This window comes from Medicago sativa, chromosome 2 (genome assembly GCF_051527215.1).
Source record: "Medicago sativa cultivar Bolivia chromosome 2, Bolivia_mono, whole genome shotgun sequence".
Taxonomy (NCBI): Eukaryota; Viridiplantae; Streptophyta; class Magnoliopsida; order Fabales; family Fabaceae; genus Medicago; species Medicago sativa.
Genome location: NC_140750.1, coordinates 24,083,731 through 24,107,283, shown reverse-complemented (window position 1 = coordinate 24,107,283; position 23,553 = coordinate 24,083,731). Strand labels below are relative to the sequence as shown.

Genomic DNA, 23,553 nt, shown 5'->3' with positions numbered 1-23,553 from the left:
CTTATGTTTTCTACCATTCGTATTAGTTTTCTTGTTACCATTCGTATTCGTATTATTTTTCTGGTTGTGTAGCAAAAATATCAACCTGGTAAAATTTCATAAAAAATCATGATCAGAAATTGAAAGTGAGATTGATATTTTAAAAATCTAAATGTCAGTGACATAGTAAAATGACATTATGTATCTAATTATGCAGTATTCTCCTTTAGTTTTTCATAGGTTTCCTCCACTTGAGATAATCGAGTACATGGTTTTTTCAACCTGTAGTTGATGAAAAGAGTAAATCATTAAAGCAAAATTGGTCCATACATTGCACTGTACACAAAAGTCAATCTGAACAAGAAATGTAGCTGTCTAGGCTGGAAGTGATCCAGAACTTAATGGACCCATAACCTAAGAACATCAACCATTCCTGATTTCAAAGTTACTTCATTCATATGAATCCAGATGGACTAAATTGTGGCCAGCACCATCCAGATATGCAATGTTATCACCGAAATCTAGCACAAGCGGCTGGTGCGTAAGGTGTGTGAGTATTATAAACCCTAGGATACCAACTTCAATTTCTAATGATATAAAATAAAAAGTTGGCCATGTTGAATAAGATGGTCTATACAATCCATGTGTAGAACACCCTTAAAAACTACCACATCAAAACAATATGACCAAATTGACCTCATTATTTATACTTAACTGTTTCTACAATTTAATTCTAATGCAATGTTAAATTTTTGCTTGAAAACATAATGCTCTTGGAACGTAAAAATTTGGCAATGGGCATGTAACACATTATCTTCGAGCCTTACACGAGTTGATAGGCAAATCCTACACACTTGCCACATGAAGTTCTTCACTTTTGGTGTAATTTTGAGTGTCTAGATCAATTCCAAAGATCCCCGATCTTTGAAATGGGATGTATCAAGTAGATCTTGCATGCATAACCTATAGGCACTTCAAACCGAATAGTCAGCATTGTTTTCTTTTTTCTAAATTATGCAATCTTCAGTTACTAATGAGAACAAAGGTGTGTTTGTAATATAACCAACAATCCGATCATAAAAAAATCGAGTTCAACAATGGTGCGTTACATTCCTTGCTATGTAATAAAATGAAATAAAAAACTTTAAGACCAGCCAGACAGGAATCATTAACATTTCGCGGACATAGAGAAATATCATTTTCAATTCAATCGTTTTGCCACACTGGTATAGATGTGCCATCTCTTATACTCCATCGACTCCCCACCTTGAGAATAATTTTTTTAATTACAAATACTTCTCCACATGAAGTTAGGCTTATGCCCTAACTTAGATTCAAAAAAATTGCAACGGAGATACTATCTTGCCTTGTATAGTCTAGCAATTAGAGAGTCGGGATTTATCATAAGTCTCCACTCCTGTTTACCAAGCATATTTAGATTAAAAGTAGACAGATTTTTAAAGTTCATACCTCCATTCTTTTTGTGCATGGATAATATGTCCCATTAGAGCCAACGTTTTGAGCTCCCGAATGACCCCACAAAAACGTGTTCATCATCTTCTCTATTTCATCGCACAATGATACACGAAGAGTGAACAATCTCATAAGATAGGTTGGAATAGGTTGGAGCAGCGATTAATAAGAACTTATCTCATTCCCTTGGAAAGCCTCTTACTACTCCATGAATTAATTTTCTTCCAAATCCTATCTTTAGATAAAATTGAAAGTTGATTTCTTACTTCTTCTGATCATAGAAGGTAAGCCCATATATTTACCTATACCAAGAACAACCTAGTCTCCAAGTGTGTTTGCTATGTTATTATGCACTGTTGTGATACATTTCTGCTACAAAAAATCTCAGATTTTGAAAGATTCATAGCCTGACCTAAGACTTTTTTTTTGTAAATGGACATAATATTCTTCATTTTGGTGGCTTGATCATCATTATATTTAAAGAATAAAAAACAATCATCCTCAAAGAGGAGGTGCGATATGATTGACGCATTAGTGCAAATTTTGACACCATTAAGTCCAAATTAACCTATCACATAGATAATGAACAAGTAGGGAAAGAGGAGGTCTCCTTCCTCAACCCTCTACCAGGAATAATAGGACCAGATGTGCTACCATATTAAACATAATAGAATAATCCACAATTTCAACACACATCATAATCCATTTGATATCCATTGATGAGAGAAACTCATTTTCATCATAACAGATAATTCCGGTCAATTCTGTCGTATACCTTGCTAATATCAAGCTTCAAAGCAACATCATCTGATTTACCTTTAACATTTGACTTCGTGTAATGGACAATTTCTATGGTTGCGATAGAATTATCCAATATAGATCGACCAAATACAAAGGCTGATTGACAATCTAGCTAAAACACATTTGTCTAGACAACTTTTACCCGCGGTGTGCTAAGACTTTAGGCACAATTTTGTATACTACATAACATAGAGCAATAAGGCGTCAATCTTTCATGGAAACTTGGGGTTCACCTTCTGGAATTAGGGCAATGTTTGTCATGTTCACGGTTGATGGGAAAATACCTATTGAAAGCCAACCACACACCATTAGTTACGAATTTCATCTACACATGTCGACCAATTTTTTTAAAGAATCCTGGATTGAATCCATCATGTCCAAAAGGCATTTATCTGGCTTCATAGAGAATAGAGTTTCTTTGACTTAAATCACAAAAGGTGCGGCGAGCATATCATTGTCCAATGTATATATGTTCCTTGGCTTCATAGAGAAATAATGTGTTTTGTTGTAACTTTAATGAAGATTTGTCTTGATTTCTAATGACATGCGTTGAATAGACTTGAATGAAAATTTATGTTCCTTTGTTTCCATATTATGTTCTTAACATCAAATCCTAATCGATGAACAATCTTATCTTTAACAATCTCTCAAGTGTGTATTTAAAGAACATTCCAATCATTATTTATAGAGAAAAATGTGACTTTATTATGATGGATAAATATAGTAGTTGCACAAAGGTGCCACTTTATATTGTTTGTGAAAATTTAAAATTATTTCATGCAGCATTGCTTGCAACAAGAGCAATGACCGCAACAGTGACCACAATTGGGATTTAAAATCATGGAATAGATATGTTCGGATAAACATTGCAGAAACTCATTTAAAGGATGTTTCTCTTTGACAAGTGATATGTTTTTTCTATAAATAGAGACAGTATGAAGACAAAAATGAACACCAAGTTCACATTTTCATGATCCATATTAGATAAACATAAGTTAGCTCCTATAGTTAAGGTTAAACTGCAATCCCTATTACTATGTACATGTGCTGTTTATCACAGTTAGTTGTATTAGTCATTCCACAATATCAGGAGCATTCAAATGTACGCTCCATTGATACTAGGATACGCTCCACTAATAGTAGGAGTTAGTTTTCTATATTGTGTATCAGTCTGTACCTATATATTGCCATACATTATGGCCATCAGGATCATTGAATTATCATTCCATTTTATGGTATTCAGAGCTTATTAGCTTAAAAGCCTTTTTTTTTCCGATCCATTATGACTTCCCCAGTTTCTGATAGTGAAACTTCTCAAATGATACCCACTGTGTCATCATCAATTGATAAATTGATTGTGCTAAATGCAGGTTCTAAACTCTGCATCAAGCTTGATGGTGAAAACTATCCTGCTTGGAGAATCCAATTCATGGCTTTGTTAACAGGCTATGATCTTATGGGATATGTTGATGGTACCAAAGAATGTCCATCAAAACATTTGGAGAACAATTCCACGGCTGTTAATCCAGCCTTCACTCATTGGGTTAGACAAGATCAACTCATTTTGCATGGGATTGTCTCATCTGTGGCTGCAACAGTAGTCACTCACTTGGGTTCTGTAAAGAATTCAAATCAAGCATGGGAGATCCTCAAAACCATGTATGCTGGTCGCTCGCGTGTGCGTGTCATGGCACTCAAACAACGCATATCCAATTCTGTCAAAGGAACTCAATCAATGGCTGCATATCTCCAAGGAATCAAGGCCATCGCTGATGAACTTTCAATCATTGATCACCCCCTTGATGAAACAGATCTTGTTATTCACACCCTCAACGGCTTGAATAACGAGTATCGTGAAATTTCAGCTGCCCTTCGTATAAGGGAAACCCCAATTGTCTTTGCTGAACTCCATGAAAAACTCATGGATTTTGAAACAATCCATAACCGTGATGATCAGACTGTTGCCGACACCGTGATAGCTACTGCAAATACAGCCGCCCGCTACAAAGGCCAACAATCAAGGAACAACTACGGTAACAACTCAAATCCTCCAGCATCAAATGGTGACAATAAGGTGATATGTCAGTTCTGCAACAAAGCTGGACACACTGCTAAAATCTGTTACCGCATTAAGGGATTTCCAAAAAGAAATGGACCAAAGCCAACAGCCAACGTTGCCAATCATCAAGTTGCAGCGCAAAATGCCAATTGGATCATGGACACCGGTGCTTCCCATCATATTTCTCAAGATTTGCAGCAGCTTACTTTAGCGAATTCCTATCCCGGAGCAGATCAGGTCGTTGTTGGTGATGGAACAGGTTTGAAAATTACTCACACTGGTAACTCAATTATTCACACACCTAGTAAACCACTTCACCTTAACCAAGTCTTGTGTGTTCCTAACATTAAATCTAATTTGTTGTCTGTTTCCAAATTATGTCAATCTAATAGTTGTTCTGTTGAATTTTTCCCCAATCATTTTGTTGTCAAGGACTTGAACTCGGGTCAAACACTACTCCAAGGACCGCTTAAGCAAGATCTCTATCATCTACCACCTGCATCCATTCCATCTGGTTCACCTCAAGCATTTCATTCAAGCATTCACTCAACTTCCACCTGGCATCATAAGTTAGGACATCCTTCTTTCAAAATAATAAAGCATCTGACTGATAGTCATCATCTACCAATAAAGCTTCCAATATCACATGAGTGCAGCTCCTGTCATTGTTCCAAAAGTCACAAACTTCCTTTTTCAAATCATCATCTCACTAGTAACAAACCATTGGAGCTTCTTTTCTCTGATGTTTGGGGGCCGGCTCCTATTAGATCAATAGATGGTTATTTGTACTATTTAATCATTGTTGATCATTTTTCCAAATATGTATGGCTGTATCCAATGAAACATAAGTCAGATGTATTTTCTATTTTTGTTCAATTCAAATCCATTGTTGAAAAATATTTTAATTTGCCTATTGTTTCTCTTTTCACTGATAATGGTGGAGAATTTATCAAATTAAAATCATTTCTTGCCAATAATGGTATATCGCATTTGACCACACCACCTCATACACCTGAGATAAATGGCACTGCTGAGAGGAGACACAGACACGTTGTTGAAACAGGTCGTGCTCTCTTGCATCATGCTAATTTACCTTCACAATTATGGTCATTTGCATTTACTACGGCCGTATATTTGATTAATAGAATGCCTAAGCCTATAATTCACATGAAATCTCCATTTGAAATCTTATTCAAAACCACACCAGATTACAATAAACTTCACTCATTTGGATGCTTGTGTTTTCCTTGGTTAAAACCATATATGAAAAATAAACTCCAACCTAAATCAAAACCATGCATATTCTTAGGATATTCTACGTCTCAGCATGCATATTTTTGCCTTGAACCACTGTCACAAAGAATATATGTGTCGAGGCATGTTAATTTTGTTGAAAATTCATTTCCATATCAGTCCATCATTAAGCCATTCCCCAGTTGTCCACTCATTCCACAATATGATTCAACATTACATAGTATCATTCATGTCAAGAAAGGTCAAAATACCAACATAAATGAGTCCTCCAATTCTGCTCCCGTATTAGTTGTACCTACACCGAGTCTGTTGCTACAACCTGAATCGAGTTCGTCACCTCAATCTGAACCGCGTCTGTCTTTGCAACCAGAACTGAATATGTCCTTGCAACCTGAACCGAGCCTTTCACTACAACATGAACCTGCGTCTGTAGGGATACCAGTGATCAGTGATAATTCACCGAGTTCCACCACCAACTCTATACCAGATCAGGTTCCAAATCTACAATCCAATAAACCGGTACAACGTGATCCTATAGTCACAAGGTCACAACATAATATTTTCAAACCCAAGAAAATGTTTGTTGTTACTAAACATGATTTGCAGGAAAATCTTGAGCCATCCACTATTACTCAAGCACTTAAAATACCACATTGGAGAGATGCTTGTTCTGCAGAATTTAACGCACTTATGAACAATGGTACTTGGACCTTGGTACCTCGTCTAGCTCATACAAATGTAGTTGGCTGTAAATGGTTGTTTCGAATTAAAAGAAATCCGGATGGAAGTGTGTCACGGTACAAGGCAAGGTTGGTTGCGAAAGGGTTCACTCAAACACCAGGCCTTGATTTTAAGGAAACTTTTGCACCTGTTGTGAAACCTCAAACCATTAAAGTGGTTCTCACTTTAGCACTTGGTCAAGGATGGTCTTTACATCAAATGGATGTTAATAATGCCTTTTTACAGGGAAAACTAACTGAAGATGTCTACATGCAGCAACCACAGGGGTTCATTCACTCTGAATTTCCACAACATGTTTGCAAACTTAAGAAAGCTATCTATGGTTTGAGACAAGCACCTCGTGCGTGGCATGATTCTCTCAAGGCATTCGTTCTCTCTGTTGGGTTTTGTACAAGCCTAAGTGATCCATCTTTGTTTATTTACAACAAACACGGTGTGCAGGCCTTCTTGTTAGTATATGTTGATGATTTACTTTTAACAGGTAGCAGCACTACATTTTTACAAAAATTCATGACAGAGCTTTCCACTAAGTTTTCTCTCAAACAACTTGGCTTCCCTCATTATTTCCTTGGAGTTGAACTAATTCCAACCAAGTATGGTCTCTTATTATCTCAGCATGGTTATATTAGAGAACTTTTGGAAAAGTTCAACATGTCAGGGGCTAAGTCGGTCAACACTCCATTATGTATGACTACTCCTCTCAAGTTGAATGATGGATCTGCCGCTGCTGATTCCAAGTTGTTTCGTAGTATCATTGGTGCACTACAGTACATCACTTTAACCAGGCCAGATCTCTCATTTGCAATAAATAAATTGTCACAATTTATGCATCAACCAACTCAAGTGCACTTTCAGCAACTCAAACGAGTGGTAAGATATCTCAAACTTACTATTAACCATGGTTTGAAACTTGCAAAACCACCTCATCTCAAATTACATGCCTTTACTGATGCTGACTGGGGAGGTAATCATGATGACAAAACATCTACATCAGCTTATATAATTTACTTTGGTGGAAATCCTGTTTCATGGTTATCAAAAAGACAAAGAACAGTTGCTAGATCATCCACAGAGGCAGAATACAGGTCTGCTGCCAATGCTTCAGCTGAAATCATGTGGCTATTAAATCTTTTGAGTGAACTTGGAGTACCGCATCAAACACCTACTCTTTTTTGTGACAATATTGGCACCACTTACTTATGTTCCAATCCGGTATTTCACTCTAGAATGAAGCATATTGCACTTGATTATCATTTTGTGAGGCAAATGGTTCAACTTGGTAAAATTCGAGTCTCACATATATCTACAAAGGATCAACTTGCAGATCTTTTAACAAAACCTCTGCATCGCACCAGATTTTCAATTCTCAGAGACAAAATTGGTGTCATTGATGGTGACCCAATTTTGAGGGGGCATATTAGATAAACATAAGTTAGCTCCTATAGTTAAGGTTAAACTGCAATCCCTATTACTATGTACATGTGCTGTTTATCACAGTTAGTTGTATTAGTCATTCCACAATATCAGGAGCATTCAAATGTACGCTCCATTGATACTAGGATACGCTCCACTAATAGTAGGAGTTAGTTTTCTATATTGTGTATCAGTCTGTACCTATATATTGCCATACATTATGGCCATCAGGATCATTGAATTATCATTCCATTTTACAACTCTCTGCAAATTCGAGTCTACGCTATTTTCCTTTAGTCCACGAAAGCAATTGAAAGAACATTTTGCGCTGAAAAATATCATTGATCGATACACTTCGAGTGAGTGTGCAATTAACTTTAAAGATTCCAAAGTATCATGAAAAAGGTTTGCGGTTATTTCAATTGCATCCAATTTGTAAAAAATGGTGGGGGCGAGTGGATACTAAAGTTTAATGGGTTCACACATGTTTTGAAATTTATTTGTGCAACCATCATCATGTTCTTATTCACAAGGTCGATTCAATAAATCTTGAGATCTAAAACAAAAAATTTGAGGCATTTTAAGCCTAGTTTTTACAATATAAAACAACACTAAAACAATATTAAATACATTCACACAATACTGATTGACTTTTTAATGAACTAATTAGTAGCAAAATTAATTAATGAAGTTTATACTATCCAACCTAAAATAATTACTAATATAATTTTTTTTTACACAATTAATTAAATTAAAACAATAAACTTGAGGCCTAAAGTGATAATGCTCAAGATAGCTGCCTCACTTGCCACCCTCTTGAGCCGACCCTCATCAAAACAAGATCTCACATCTAACAAAGATCTAATAAAACTAAAACACACAAACTTTATCACTCAAAACACATACAAAACGCATGAATGTGCATGAGAAAGAAAAACCAAAAATTGGAATGTTACCGATACTTATGAGTTGGTAATCTTTCTTTTAATAAACCCCTACTATTACTTGAACCTGATAATTATAAAGACATATCAACTAACTTACTGCCCTAAAAAAACTAATTCATTGAAGTCTCTCATAAGCACCTTACTTTATACTTGATCACATAAATAAAGCTCTTTAGTAAGTAATCCATAGCTAGTATAATATTTTATGATATATTTGCTCATAATAAACTATTGAAAAAAAAAAAAGGTGTGAAGAATTAATGGCATACACACAATAGAAAATAAAAAGTTATAATCTTTTTGTTGAATTGGATAAATTTAGTTTTTACTTCTAGATTCAAGTTTTCTAGCCTTAATATTTTCCCTTGTTCCCTATTCCCCCATAAACATGATTAAAACTATACACATACATATCCATACATTTGAAAACAATAGTACAAAATACACTAATGTTGATTTGACAATTATATTATAATATTAAAAATATGTAACACATAGATTATGGTTAAAGATTTTCTCCACTTGTCTCATATAATTAAACAACAAAACATACATGATTATAATTAATTTAACTTGTCTGATGAGTGAGGCACTGAAGAATATTCACCTGCATTTGCAAACAACTTACATAGCTCTCTAATTCATTCACCATTTCCTCATCACACATCATCTCTTCTCCTCCTGGTATCAATTTTCTAAGACACCTTAATTGGTCATCCACAATCTCATCTTCATCACCATCAATATTTTCTTCAACCAAAATCTTATTAGCCTCAGATTTTGAACAATTTGTTTTAGAGAAATCAAGTGGGACCATTTCATTTTGGTGATAATTAATCCTTGATGAACCTTCTTCACCATCCTTTTGAAGCTTCATTTTTAGAGCATTACTCCATGCAAAACCTTGAGATGAAAAAACCATTGCCATGTCCACTTCATACTTGACAACACTTTCAACATTCTTGGCTTCTATAGAAGTTCTTCTTTCCTTGATCTTCATCAAAGCTGGTGCTAAATAGTTAATGTAGTTTTTAGTAAATTTTGCTTGCACGACTTTGTTTGGTTCAACTGAATAAACACGTTTGCGTTTAGCTTTTTGACCTTCCATAAAATCAAAGAAAAATATTGGACAATATTTTTTCACCTAAAAACCCAAGGTTGGGAATCTAAATAAAAAAAATATATGTAAATATGTAGTGCAATAATATTGATGAGGAAGATGAAGAAGAATTGTTGATATGAAGTTGTAATAATGGATAAATGGAAAGAGAGAAAAAAGTAAAGTGGAAAGTGAAGGAATGAACTAGAGTTACAGTGCTTTCTTGTGTAAACTATGATGAGGGGAATGAAGGCAAAAACAAGCTTTTAGGGTGTGTTGGTTGTGATGAGGTTACGCTTGAAATCAGTTCAAGATATAGGCTTGAGAATTTCAAGTTGTAATAATAATAATAATAAATTAATTTTTTTTTCTTGAAATGAGGGGGGGCCAGCATGCAAAATAATTGGAATGATAAGGATATTTAATTTTATTATTCAATAACATTATTATTTGAAATTTAATCTAAATCACATGTTTTAAAGATGTGATATATCATAATCATCAAAATATGGAGCTTTCACCTATAAAGAAACAGACTTTTATAGTATACAAATATTAGTGTCTGTCTATCCAAAATATATATATATATTAGTGTATGTGAGCGTAAAATAAAATAAAATTAGTGTATCTATATTATATAGTATTTTTCTCCTTTCTCAAAGTTTAAAAGTTTGATTTTTAGTACATTTTTTAGGGTTAAGCCATCGAAAATGATCGTGAAACTAATATAGGTCATTTTCAAGGGTCAGGCCGCCGGTAGATTCTAATAGCTTCGTGGCTGTCAACAATAGTTTGCATGAAGCCAGGCAAAATAAATTATTTTCATGAAGTGTAAATCATTTAACACCATATATTAAATGTATTATTACAATTTGAAGAATGTTTTTTTGAATAAAATGCTCTTCCTTCAAAAGTTTGTCAAGTGATGTATTTTTTGTGTGTAATAAGATTCATTTATTAGCGTATTATTGGATTATTTCTAAATCAGAAATATCCACACACAAATGTAAAGATTAAATTAATCAATATCAAACTCATTTGAATTTGAGAATTTAATTAAGCTAGAATGGTGGTACATTATCTCATCCAAACATCCTTAAATAAATAATATATGGTAGATTAAGCTACTAATAAATAAAAACATTATAGTTAACATTTTTTATATCAAAATGCCACAAATAATTTGGGTTAAATCAAAATTAAAAATGTGATAGATATTATTATGATTAGAGGAAGAGAATATTAATTACATGCACACGTACAAATTGAGAGTGATTATAGGGAGGCAAACCCAATAATAAGAGAGCACAAAGAATCAAAGATATGAGTGGAAACAAAATAGTGGGAGAGGTCTATTTTGAAGGGCACATGGCCTCACATGCTTCTTGCTTTTTTTCACAACTACCCATAGAAACGAACTCTCTCCTCCCATGTGCCACTAGAAAACAAAAACACTAAAACCCCACTATAAATGTACTCACATGACTCCACCCATTTAAGTGCTACCCTTTTCTCTTTGCATTTTCAGGGTCTCCCCTACTTACAAGTTTTTCTCCCTCATTTCAAATCAACCAGCTCATCCTACTCCTACTACTACTACTTTTCCTTTCTAAACCCTTTTCTTTTGGAAATCCATTTTTTGCATTTGTACAATACTACAATCACATTTGTTGCATGTTTCAACCGTCCAATGTTATTATTCAACTTAATTTTTAAGATGATAAAAATGTTTTGAATGAATTGATTTTAATGAAAATAAAGTTAAATATAAATAATAACTTATGTTTGAATATATTTAATGTAGGCTTAAATATGGTATTAGTCCCTGCAAAATAGGCCAGTTTTGGTTTTAGTCCCTGCAAAAAAATTTTATAGTTTTTGGTCCCTGGAAAATAGGCCAGTTTTGGTTTTAGTCCCTGCAAAAAATTTTTATAGTTTTTGATCCCTGCAAAAATAGGTCAGTTTTGGTTTTAGTCCCTGCAAATTTTTTTTTTATAGTTTTTGGTCCCTGCCAAAATTCTCGAAAAATGAAAAATTAATAAAAAAATTAAAAAAATCTGGAAAAATGAAAAATTAATTAAAAAATATTAAAAAATTCTGGAAAATTGAAAAATTAATAAAAAATTTCAAAAAAATAAAAAAATCTGGAAAATTAATAAAAAAATTGAAAAATTATGGAAAATTGAAAAAATAATAAAAATTAAAAAATTCTGGAAAAATGAAAAATTAATAAAAAATTGGAAAAAAATATAAAAAAATTCTGGAAAATTGAAAAATTAATAAAAATGAAAAAAAATTAAAAAAATACTGAAAAAAATTAAAAATTCTGGAAAAGTTAATAAAAATAAAAAACGATTAAAAAATAAAATAATCTAATAAAATGAAAAATAATGCTAAATTCTGAAAAAATTCTAAATAAAATTTTAATGAAAAATAAAAATTCTGAAAAAATTCTGGAAAATATCTAAAAAATTTCGAAATTTTCGAAAAAAATTAAAAAGATTAATCATTTTTAAAAAAATGAAATTTTTGAAATTTTCATTAGTATTTTTCGAAATTTTGATTAGTATATATTCCAAATTCCCTTATTCTCGATTTATAAATACACAAAAGTTCCCGGTTTATAAATACACAAAAATTCCTGGAAAAAATACTAATGAAAATTTCGAAATTTCGAAAAATACACAAAAAACCTAAGCTCGGTTTATAAATACACATATTTTTTCCCTTATTCTCGGTTTATAAATACACAAAATTCCCGGAAATTTTTTTGGAAATAAATACACTGAAAAAACTTAAGCTCGACATATATACTAATGAAATTTTCCATAATTTTTATTAAAATTTCAAAAATTTTAATTAAAATTTCGAAAATTTCATATTTCCAGAATTTTAATTTTTTTCAGAAAATTTCGAAATTTTATTTTTCAGAATTTTTTAATCTTTTTATTTTTTTCAGAATTTATCATTATTTTTCATTTTATTAGATTATTTTATTTTTTTAATCATTTTTTTATTTTTATTAATTTTTCCAGAATTTTTAAATTTTTTCCTTATTTTTTTTAATTTTTATTAATTTTTCAATTTTCCAGAATTTTTTAATATTTTTTTCAATTTTTTTATTAATTTTTCATTTTTCCAGATTTTTTAATTTTTTTATTAATTTTTCATTTTTTCAGAATTTTTTAATATTTTTTTTCAATTTTTTTATTAATTTTTCATTTTTGCAGAATTTTTTAATATATTTTTTTTAATATTTTATTAATTTTTCAATTTTCCAGAATTTTTTAGTATTTTTTTCAATTTTTTTATTAATTTTTCATTTTTCCAGAATTTTTAAATTTTTTTATTAATTTTTCATTTTTCCAGAATTTTTTAATATTTTTGTTCAATTTTTTTATTAATTTTTCTTTTTCCAGAATTTTTTGATATTTTTGCAGGGGTCAGGGACTATTTCCAAAAACAAAAATTTTGCAGGGACTAAAACCAAAACTGGCCTATTTTACAGGGACCAAAAACTATAAAAAAAATTTGCAGGGACTAAAACCAAAACTGACCTATTTTGCAGGGACCAATACCATATTTAAGCCTTTAATGTATGCAAACATGAGTTGAACAATAATAAAGAATGTGTTTTATCAGATTAAAATCCGTGAAAAAAATCATGTTTTTAGTCGAAAGGTATGAATTATGTCTTCAAACCGAAAATTACAAACACTCTAATCACACACAACTATCTAAGTCCATAATAATTAAACTCTTTAATAATATTCTTTTTTTTCTTCTTACTAGTGGATGTGGAACTTGGAACTTTCACATAACATATCCTCCATTCATAAAAAATCTCACATTTTTTTGGATCGATGAATAACCGTGTGGAGAAGTACTCTAATCACACACAACTATCTAAGTCCATAATAATTAAACTCTTTAATAATATTCTTTTTTTTTTCTTCTTACTAGTGGATGTGGAACTTGGAACTTTGACATAACATATCCTCCATTCATAAAAAAACTCACATTTTTTTGGATTGGTGAATAACCGCGTGGAGAAGTTTATCATCCCATCAAACAAAAGAACATTCAACTTCAATAGAATCATAACTCGTGTTTTTTATAAAAATAATATTAAAACTAGCCTCTATTTTCAAATGGATGACACATCACAACTTCTTTTCCTTCCTTAATCGGAACATTTTCTCTGATTATAGTTGTTGGGAAAAAGAAAAAAAAAACCTCCACACAAGCGGAATCACACTCACAAAAGAAGCAAAAACTTTAAAAAAAAAAAAACTACTCACATAAACAAAATTGAAATTTTTATGTACTGCACTCACAATTTGTTTTTTTTTTTTCAATTTTGTGTACCGCACAAAATTGAAAAAAAAAAATGCAACTATAATTGAAATTTTTACAAACACAAAACTGTGAAACCTTCCATAACACCCAACTAACCAAACCCCTATTGCACCCAAAAGATTAGAGTTTTTGCGATGAAGAAAACCTTATTACCTCTCCATGTTTGGCATGACTTTTTATTGACTTATCTTCTACTTCAAAGTAAAAGCAGGGCCAAACAACATTTATATTAAGCTCTTCACTTAAAAAGTGACTTTTTTATAAAGAAGAAAAATAAGAAAATTGGACTTTTGAAATAAGGTGATGAGACTTACTTCTACCAGGCAGGCGCAACTTATTTTCCCCGCTCCACCCTTCGAATCCCAATGAGCATATCTTTTATGTTTCATTTTGATTTTTCTAACATTTTTATTTTTAGAGCAATTTTTTTGAAGTTGTTTCTTACTGTTAAATTCGTTTTGTTGACGTCACGTGCTCTTAAACTCAATTTTGTTTACCAAGTCATGTGCTCTTCAATTGATATGTGTTGTTTTCTTTTTACCGTATTTTTTTTTGTTAATTAATTTCTATAATTTGTTCATTTAAAAAATTGGTTATCATTTTATTAACGTCTAAAAAATACTATTCACAGTTTGGTATCGTGGTACTTTTTACTGGCAATGGTATGTTAGTATTTAAATAATATTTTCTAATGATGTCACTAGCTATTGATTATGACTTTTAAAAAAAAAATTATGATGTAAATTTAAAGGTCAATTGTTTATATACTTAATCAATGTTTTTTTAAGGAAATAAGAATTATTATTCAGGCCTTTTTACATTCTCATTATGAATTCTCTTTTCTAAATTTTTGTTTCATTTTAAAAATATTTATTTGTTGTAATATATAATAAAATATGAACTTTCTTAAAATAAATTCATTTATTTATTTGTTGTAATATATAATAAAATATGAACTTTCTTAAAATAAATTCATTTTATTTGAAAATATTATCAAACACTTTCTTTTTTGGTGGTGGTCGGGGTTCGAACCCTTCAAACACTTTCTTTTTTGGTGGTGGTCGGGGTTCGAACCCCGGACCTTGCATATTTTATGCATTGTCCATACCAACTGAGCTAAGCTCATGAGGACATCAAACACTTTCTTTGATATAAAACATAAAATTTGTTGGTGTAAAAAAAATATTATCAAACACTTTAACATAAAAAAGATTTTTAAATAAAAAGCAATATTTGCCAAACAACTTTTAACTTCATTTTTAAAGCTAATAATTTTAACTTTAAGTTTAAAGTTACTTCTATGTATGAGAAAAGTTGGGCCAAACGCACCCTTATAATAACATTTGACCTCTTTTTTCTTTTCACACTTGAATGAATATTCACTTTGACGCAATACATGTGACAATTTAAATGTGGTTTTTTTCCAATATGTTTCAACCATATGAGATAATCATATTTAAAACACATTGTCGGATACTAAACTATACATTTCTAAGTTAACATTCAAATATTGATATGTCATGTTTTGAGACTCTAGCTAGCCTCGTATGCTAGACTCAATCTTCGCCGATATAAAGAAATATGAGTCTTTTTTGTCAATAAGTTTTCTATTGACCTTTTTTGAGTTAAACGACTATATGTAGATCACCAAAAAAAAAAAAAAACTATACATGGATAGTGCAAAATCACTTCAATGTCAATATTCTATATTATTCATAAAATTTATCAAAAAATAATAATATAAAAAGATATGAGTTCCTTTGAGAAAATCAAATCGAGATAAATTTGGATAGAAACACATGAAATTCTTCTTTAGTGTCATAAATATTTTGACAAAAAAATTATAGACGAATTTTTTTTCAGTCAATAATTTTCTTCCTTGATTTTATTTGTTCAAGCAATGAAGTGAAATATAACTAAATAAATGTATAGAAAATATTTGTAACAAAAAAAATGTATATAAAATATTATTTTGCATAATTATTTTCAATTTGTACTTTAAATAATTTTCATGTATTATTAGAAAAAACATACATCACCGGTTTGGGTGTCATATAATCAAGTGATCGAACTTTAAATGAAATTCTTCTTGTTTTTGTTTTGCCTTTTTCTCTTTTAACCCAAAAAAATATAATCAAGTGATCGAACTTAAGTGATTAATAAACTATACTAAAGTACAAATCGTTTGAGAGAATTATAGTTTAATTCTTGTAGAATAATATTTTATTAGACTTTATTTACATCTTGATCGAACTACGATATTGAACTATTTTCTTCAAAAACCAAAGGATTAAAAAAAAGAGTATAGGTACTATTTTATTAGACTTAATTTACATTTATTTATAACAATTTTCAACTAAGAGTTCATTTCTATTGTGATTATTCACACGGACATTCAATCTATTGAAATTCAAGTGTAAGTAATTAATCACACTCTGATTAAGAATAAGCTAAATAAAAGTTTATATAAGATATTTACTTTATAATAAAATTGAATTTATTGCAATTCACTTTTTTTTTCCCTAAAAAACAGGTGGGCTGTACTAAAATCGATTTTATTATAAGGACTAGATCAAAATCACAAGTACCACAAGCAAACATTCTTATGTTTTTGGGATTAAGATCAAATAAAAATACTCATAAGGACTAAAACGAAATAAAAAAAATACTCGTAAGGACTAAAATGAAATAAAAATGCATATGAGGACTAAAAAAATTTAAGCCAAAATTGTACCATTAACATCAATTTACAAAGAAAAACCAAGCTAGAAAAAAGTCAAAATTCATCCATAGACTTGAATCCTCTTATGCACAAGTTGTATATTTTGATAAGATGTATTATGTGAAAGCTACCTAGTCTCATGAATTGCACAAATTAAGAAAGTTAGGTCTTTGAAATTGAAAGGATAAACAAAGTCCAAATCAAATTGACCTTACAATGATAAACCTTTGGAGTTGTGCAACCAAAGTCAAAAACTTGTCTTCATTGAGAAAAAGTGAAAATCAAAAAGACTATCATCAGGTAGCTTGATCACTAATTTAATCAAATTTGTTGACCTTCATGTTAGGTAATATACAATCAGTCCTCCTATTTTAGCCCCACCTGATTAATGAATTGTTTACTTTAAAAAGGAAACTAAAATAATTATAATAACAGTTATTAAAAAAAAAATTTGATATTTAAATTGTCACTATAAACATATTTACATTATCAATCTTTAAAAAAAAAAAAACAGAGAGAGAAACTTTTACTAATTAAAGTGATATTAATAGTCATTTTACAAAGTTAAGCTTTTACCACTAAGTCAACACTTCAAATGTAGTGACTTGTAAGATAGTCATGATTAAAGTTTTTTTTAAGATATTTTTATTGATAAAACGATTAATTAAATATGTTCACAAGTTGATCCAAGTCTTTAGATTAAGTAAAAAATCTATAGCTTTTATGTCAAACCCAAATCAATCCAACCTTGAGATGAGTGGATTGTTTCGGATCGGGTCATAAGATATTATTTTGAAATGAGATTCAATTTCAAGAAAATTCTAACAATTAAACTAAATTATAAGATTTAAAACTTAACACTTGAACTAAATTGAAAAAAAATTAGGGGTGTGTTTGTTTTAAGTGTACCAAATTTATTCTTAGGAATAACATTCCATGGAATATAAAGATAGGAATTTTATTTCAAGGTATTTAGAAAATAGATGTTTGGTTAACATTATAATATTCTAAAGAACTTTAAAAATAGGGAATATAATAGGTAATTACACATAATTTTATTTCCATCTCCATCGGAATTTTATTCCCACCATTTTCTTTGGGAAAACTTTTCCATTCCCAGGAACATTTTATACCCGGGAATAAAATTTAGTAAACTTGTAACAAACATAGGCATATGCATTTTTATGATTTTATTCTCAGGAATCTACAAATATAACTTGAAACAAACACACCCTAGATGTAGAACTTGTTGGATTAATTATTTAATTAATCAATTATGGATTGACAATAATCAATTATTATAAGTTAATCTTATAATATAAATTATGGTCTATTGTGTTAAGCACTAATTAGTTGATGAATATGTGTGATTGGGCTATTGTTACTAAATGGACCGTGATGGGTTGGACCATTTAGATAAGCCCAATGAGAGGTCCCTGCCCTCAGCCGTTTAGCTATTTAAACGTCATCCCATCAAACGGTTAATGATTCTGAATATCAGTGTGAAAACCTAGTGCTAGACGGAATGAGGGTAGTTACCCCTCTCATAGTTGTCGGCGTTGTCTACGGTTATCCTTCCTCAATCTAATTCAAAGGTACACAATTTCTTGTTCTTTCTTTCTTTGTTATTAATTGTTCTTTCTTGTTCTTTCTGCTATGCTCATGTGCAAAATATGTGGTTGAGTTCATGAATCTCTATTGGTTAAAATTATATAACCACTTATGTTGATAATCTTGCAATAGTAATTAAGTATCCCACTATTGAATATTACATTATTTTATATCAGTGATCACTAATGAGAATCTCACTTACTCTTGTTTATATATATGTGGGATCAGTGGGAGTGTGTACACAACATTATATATTATGAGCTCAAATGAGAAATCTCACTCTTATTTATATATATGTGAGATCAAGAGAAATGTGTACACAATATTATTCTCGTTATCGCCATATACTCTTGTGCACACTATAAAATATGGCATAGCTTAAGAGACTTTAAACTTTAGTCTCATTCTATTATATTGAGATATATATTAAAATTCTATCAATCTCAATGAGCATCATAATTGGATGCTTAAGTCAATTTTGTTGGAATATGCACAATAACTTCTTGGCATGCAAATATACATTGTGCTTCTGTTTTACCAACATTCCACATTTTATGAGGTCATAAATAGTAAGTACAAAGTATAATATCAATACTCCTATCGAGTATGATATTGTGTTCTTGTGGTACTTATAATTTGAGATAATCATAAATGTTCTTTTGTTATTGACATTCTAGTGGCCACATTAATCCATATTTTTTTTCTTTAATCTAAGTGTCTATGTTAATCCATTTTGGAGATTCTTGAATTTCCTATTTTGCTTTTATGGATTTTCATAATCACATTTTTTTTTATAAAACTTGGATTAATTGAATGTTGTAGAACATTTATTGATTTTGACTATATGTAATTACACTCTCTTAATAGGCTATCCCTATAAGTAATTACTATTCGTGTACCTATGTGGATATATGACTTCTGTAATATTGAAAACTCATTGGCATAACTACTAATCACAGACTTATATATAAGAGTATTGTAACTCATAATGATTGGATTAAGTCTATGTTATTTTGGGTTAGTGGGAGTTTGTTATAGCATTTTTAAAATGCTTGGGCTATTCTTTAGTGACACATTCTTTTTAATTCAAACGTGTCACTATAAATTCATCATTTGTTAGAAAAATGAGTATTTGATCTGTATGATTTGTTTTCCCTATCGGATTCAATTTCTGCAGCATTAAAACTCACTTCTCTTTTGATTAATTAGTGCTTTGACCAAATTCTTTATGACAAGTGAAATTTTATATTCTTTAGTGATTGAGTATTGTCATCCAAGTGGGAGACTGTTGGATTAATTATTTAATTAATCAATTATGGATTGACAATAATCAATTATTATAAGTTAATCTTATAATATAAATTATGGTCTATTGTGTTAAGCACTAATTAGTTGATGAATATGCGTGATTGGGCTATTGTTACTAAATGGACCGTGATGGGTTGGACCATTTAGATAAGCCCAATGAGAGGTCCCTGCCCTCAGCCGTTTAGCTATTTAAACGTCATCCCATCAAACGGTTAATGATTCTGAATATCAGTGTGAAAACCTAGTGCTAGACGAAATGAGGGTAGTTACCCCTCTCATAGTTGTCGGCGTTGTCTATGGTTATCCTTCCTCAATCTAATTCAAAGATACACAATTTCTTGTTCTTTCTTTGTTATTAATTGATATGCTATAATTTGTATCTAGTGGTGTATGGTTAAACACTAAAACTTTCATGAGAACTTTATCATTCATTGTAGTTTATCCGACTCAAAATATTAATCTCTATAGTTGGACATATAAAATACTCGATTTAATAAAAAAAATATAAAAAACTTCCCCCACCCCCCACCACCCAACATAGAGAAGAAGATCAAAAGGAAAGTTAGCTCAGAGTCCTTTTGCTTTCAAAGAGGATTCTGGACCTGCTGGTACTACTGGTAGTTAATTTCCAATATCTGATGCAAAACTATAAATGCCAACTACCCTTTTGGACAATTATGTACTATCCATGTGCCAAGAATTCAGATTATTAGTATAAAGGACATTACTCATTCTCACAGTTTATAATGAATATTAGGCTCTGTTTGGTAAAAATAACGGATAGCTGATAAGCTAGCTGATAAGCTAGCTGATAGCTTTTAGCTGATAAGCTAGCTGATAGCTTATAGCTGATGACTGATAGCTGATAAGCTAATTAAAGTGTTTGGTAAAAATAGCGGTTCAACTAGCTGATAAATGTAAAATTACATAAAAGGGTATTCTTAATTAATAATAAAATTTATATCAATTGATATTAAAAATATTTAAAATTTAATAATTTAATATATTAATTCAATATTTCTTTCATATATTATTTTTAAATTAATAAATTTTCTATTGTTTTAATTAAAATTTATTTTATTTCAGTTTTTATACTTCATAAAAAAAAATTAAACAAAACCTTTCATAAACGTGATTATTTTCTTCCAAAAATATTAAACAATAAGTGTAAGGGACTGACACGATTTTTTTGACAATATTAAACAATAAGTATGTAAGAAAATAATAACCATGCCCAGTACAAACAAAAATATTAACCATGACGTCATGTGCCGTTGCCAAATAATAATAATTACATTGTCATTTAAATATAAGGATAAAACTGGTATTCAAATAAAATAATAAGGGTAAAAGTGGAAGAAAATATGATAAGCTATAAGCTATAAGCTCAAACGCTACTTGGAATAGCTTCTGAAAAATAGCTTATAAGCTCGTTGAAATTCGTGAAATAAGCTATAAGCTCATTGTAAAAAAAGTTACCAAACAGAGCTTATTTTGTCAAATGAGCTTATAAGCTATAAGCTATAAGCTATAAGCTCTTTTGGTGGCCTTACCAAACAGAGCCTTAGTGGTTTTATTCTACCTGATTCAGAATCAGAAATGCCAAAAATTATTATACATGAATATATTAAATCTCTGTATCTAGGGGATGACATAATCCACAGTGAATTTTGTTAGCTTATAGTACCTATTGCCATGTCAAAGTTTATAAACTAGACTAAACTTAGCCTTGGTAGGAAAAGAAATCATGCATTAATTAACATTAACTGAATGTATGAAATGTAGTACAATAGAGAAAATCACATTGACGAGTCATACATAATAAATCTGGGTTAGTGAAAATGTCAGGTAGGTTGATGGAATTGTCTACAATGGGACGTTTACTTATTAGGGTGCAATAATAGGAATTCCCATTCAAGGTGGCAAGGAATCCTGCATTCAGGTGATTGAGATATCGATGATTGTTAGATCAAGAATGAACGATTCAAAAAATGTATATCTTTCGCTTGATATTATAATTTAAAATATCGGGTTGAATATAGATTGTTTAATTTAACCGAGCAATCACTTATGTGTTAATATGTGAGGACAGAGAAAATTTCTAATTGCATCCCAATAATAGAGAACAGAAATTGTAATAAAATCATACATACATTATTAGGGTGGAGAAAATTGAAATCCTCAAAGTGATGACTGACACAATTAGGACATATATAAAGGCTTGGAATTGAAATTTTCAAATTGGGTCTTAAAAGACTTTGATTACATCTTTACTTTATGGGTCATGTTATCTTGTGTCCTTAGGGCACAAGTTAAGGATCTAAAAAAAGAAATAAAACATAAGTTTTGTATTGAAAAAATAAGTTTTCAAACTTTCAAAGCATTGAATGCACAATTTTCAAAAATTAGTTTCTACAATTGGCTTCTAAACTTGTGCCTTAAGGGCACAAGTTAACCTTTCCCTTACTTTACTGACCCTTCATGCCTCTTCACTTATTTTCCGTACCAAATCATATTTCAACCCAAATGAATCTCTTGCTTTTTCTTTTAATCTAGTGCCAGCATATTTTAGGCTCTCTATATGAATTTGAGAAAATATAATTATTAGTAATAAATTTGATTAATTATCTCTTCAGGACAACGGACAAAGCAGAAACGAAATAGATAGATAGATAAATGAGTTAATTATGTTTCTAGTCCCTATAAAATAACGACCTTGTAAGTTTAATACCTATTTAATTTTAATAGCATTTTTAGTCCCTATAAAAAAAATTTACTTATAATTTTAGTCCCTGCTAAAACAAAGTTTGATTAATTATCCTTAAACTCTTAAATTTTTGAACTATTTTTTTGAGACAAGATTAGAACACTATGAAATGTTCGTTTACTAAAATTTAGAATTTTCTGACATGAAATGAATTAAATATGAATTTTTTAAAACGACAAAAGTTAAAGATAAAAAGTAATAAAATCTGGATGTAGAAATCAAATTTTGCGATAATTTTTTGCGGACGAACTTTTAGTAATGTTCTAAACATGTCTGCAAAAAATTGTTCAAAAATTTAAGAGTTTAAGCATAAATTAAACAAATTTGAATTGAGTAGGGACTAATACTCAGTGCAGAAAAACAAAATTAGGGACTAAAAATGCTATTAAAATTAAGTAGGGACTAAACTTACAAGATCGCTATTTTATAGGGACTAGAAACATAATTAACCCAAGATAAATAAATAGAATAATTAAAAACGAGATAGATTCTAGAGAGACAATGAGGGGGGAAATGAGAACCAATATACAACATATTACAATGGTAAGAAAAGTTATCTAAAGATGGTCGCCGTTAACCACATGAGATAGTTCCATATAAGCCACTTAAAAAAAATCACTATTCTATAGAGTGAAAAAAAATATTGTACAAATAAAGTATCTCTTCAAATCTAATCTAATAACCAAAAATGGAATGGAATATGCATACCCTCAAAATCTAATGACTCCACTATGAATCTAATTACCTCAGCAAATACATTTTGTGATTTTAAGATTTGATTAGAACTAGAAGATATGGTTGGATTTTAAAGGACAACACATGGGGACATAACTCACGTAGTTGAGTTTTGTACTTTAGCTTAAATTTAGAGTAAAGTTTCAAAGGTGACATCACGTGCAAATTCATCAGGTTGACATATTTAGTGGGAACACTTACAGCAAATTGTAGCTCAATTAAATTCATGCAATCTCTTAATAGCCAATCACCATATTATAGGCACATATTGCTCCACGCCATCCA

General features: G+C 30.4%; 1 protein-coding gene across 1 annotated transcript; it reads right to left on the bottom strand.

Annotated features, from left to right (window-relative positions):
• Positions 1–9,166: 9,166 nt before the first annotated feature.
• LOC146945695 (transcription factor bHLH146-like) lies at positions 9,167–9,927 on the bottom strand. Its single transcript, XM_085743986.1, has one exon. The coding sequence runs from the start codon at positions 9,773–9,775 to the stop codon at positions 9,236–9,238; it is 540 nt and encodes a 179-aa protein (XP_085600112.1). The 5' UTR covers positions 9,776–9,927; the 3' UTR covers positions 9,167–9,235.
• Positions 9,928–23,553: the final 13,626 nt, after the last annotated feature.

Bases quoted from the DNA above. Each gene is read 5' to 3' on its own strand.
- LOC146945695 (XM_085743986.1), bottom strand. From the start codon at position 9,775: ATGGAAGGTCAAAAAGCTAAACGCAAACGTGTTTATTCAGTTGAACCA.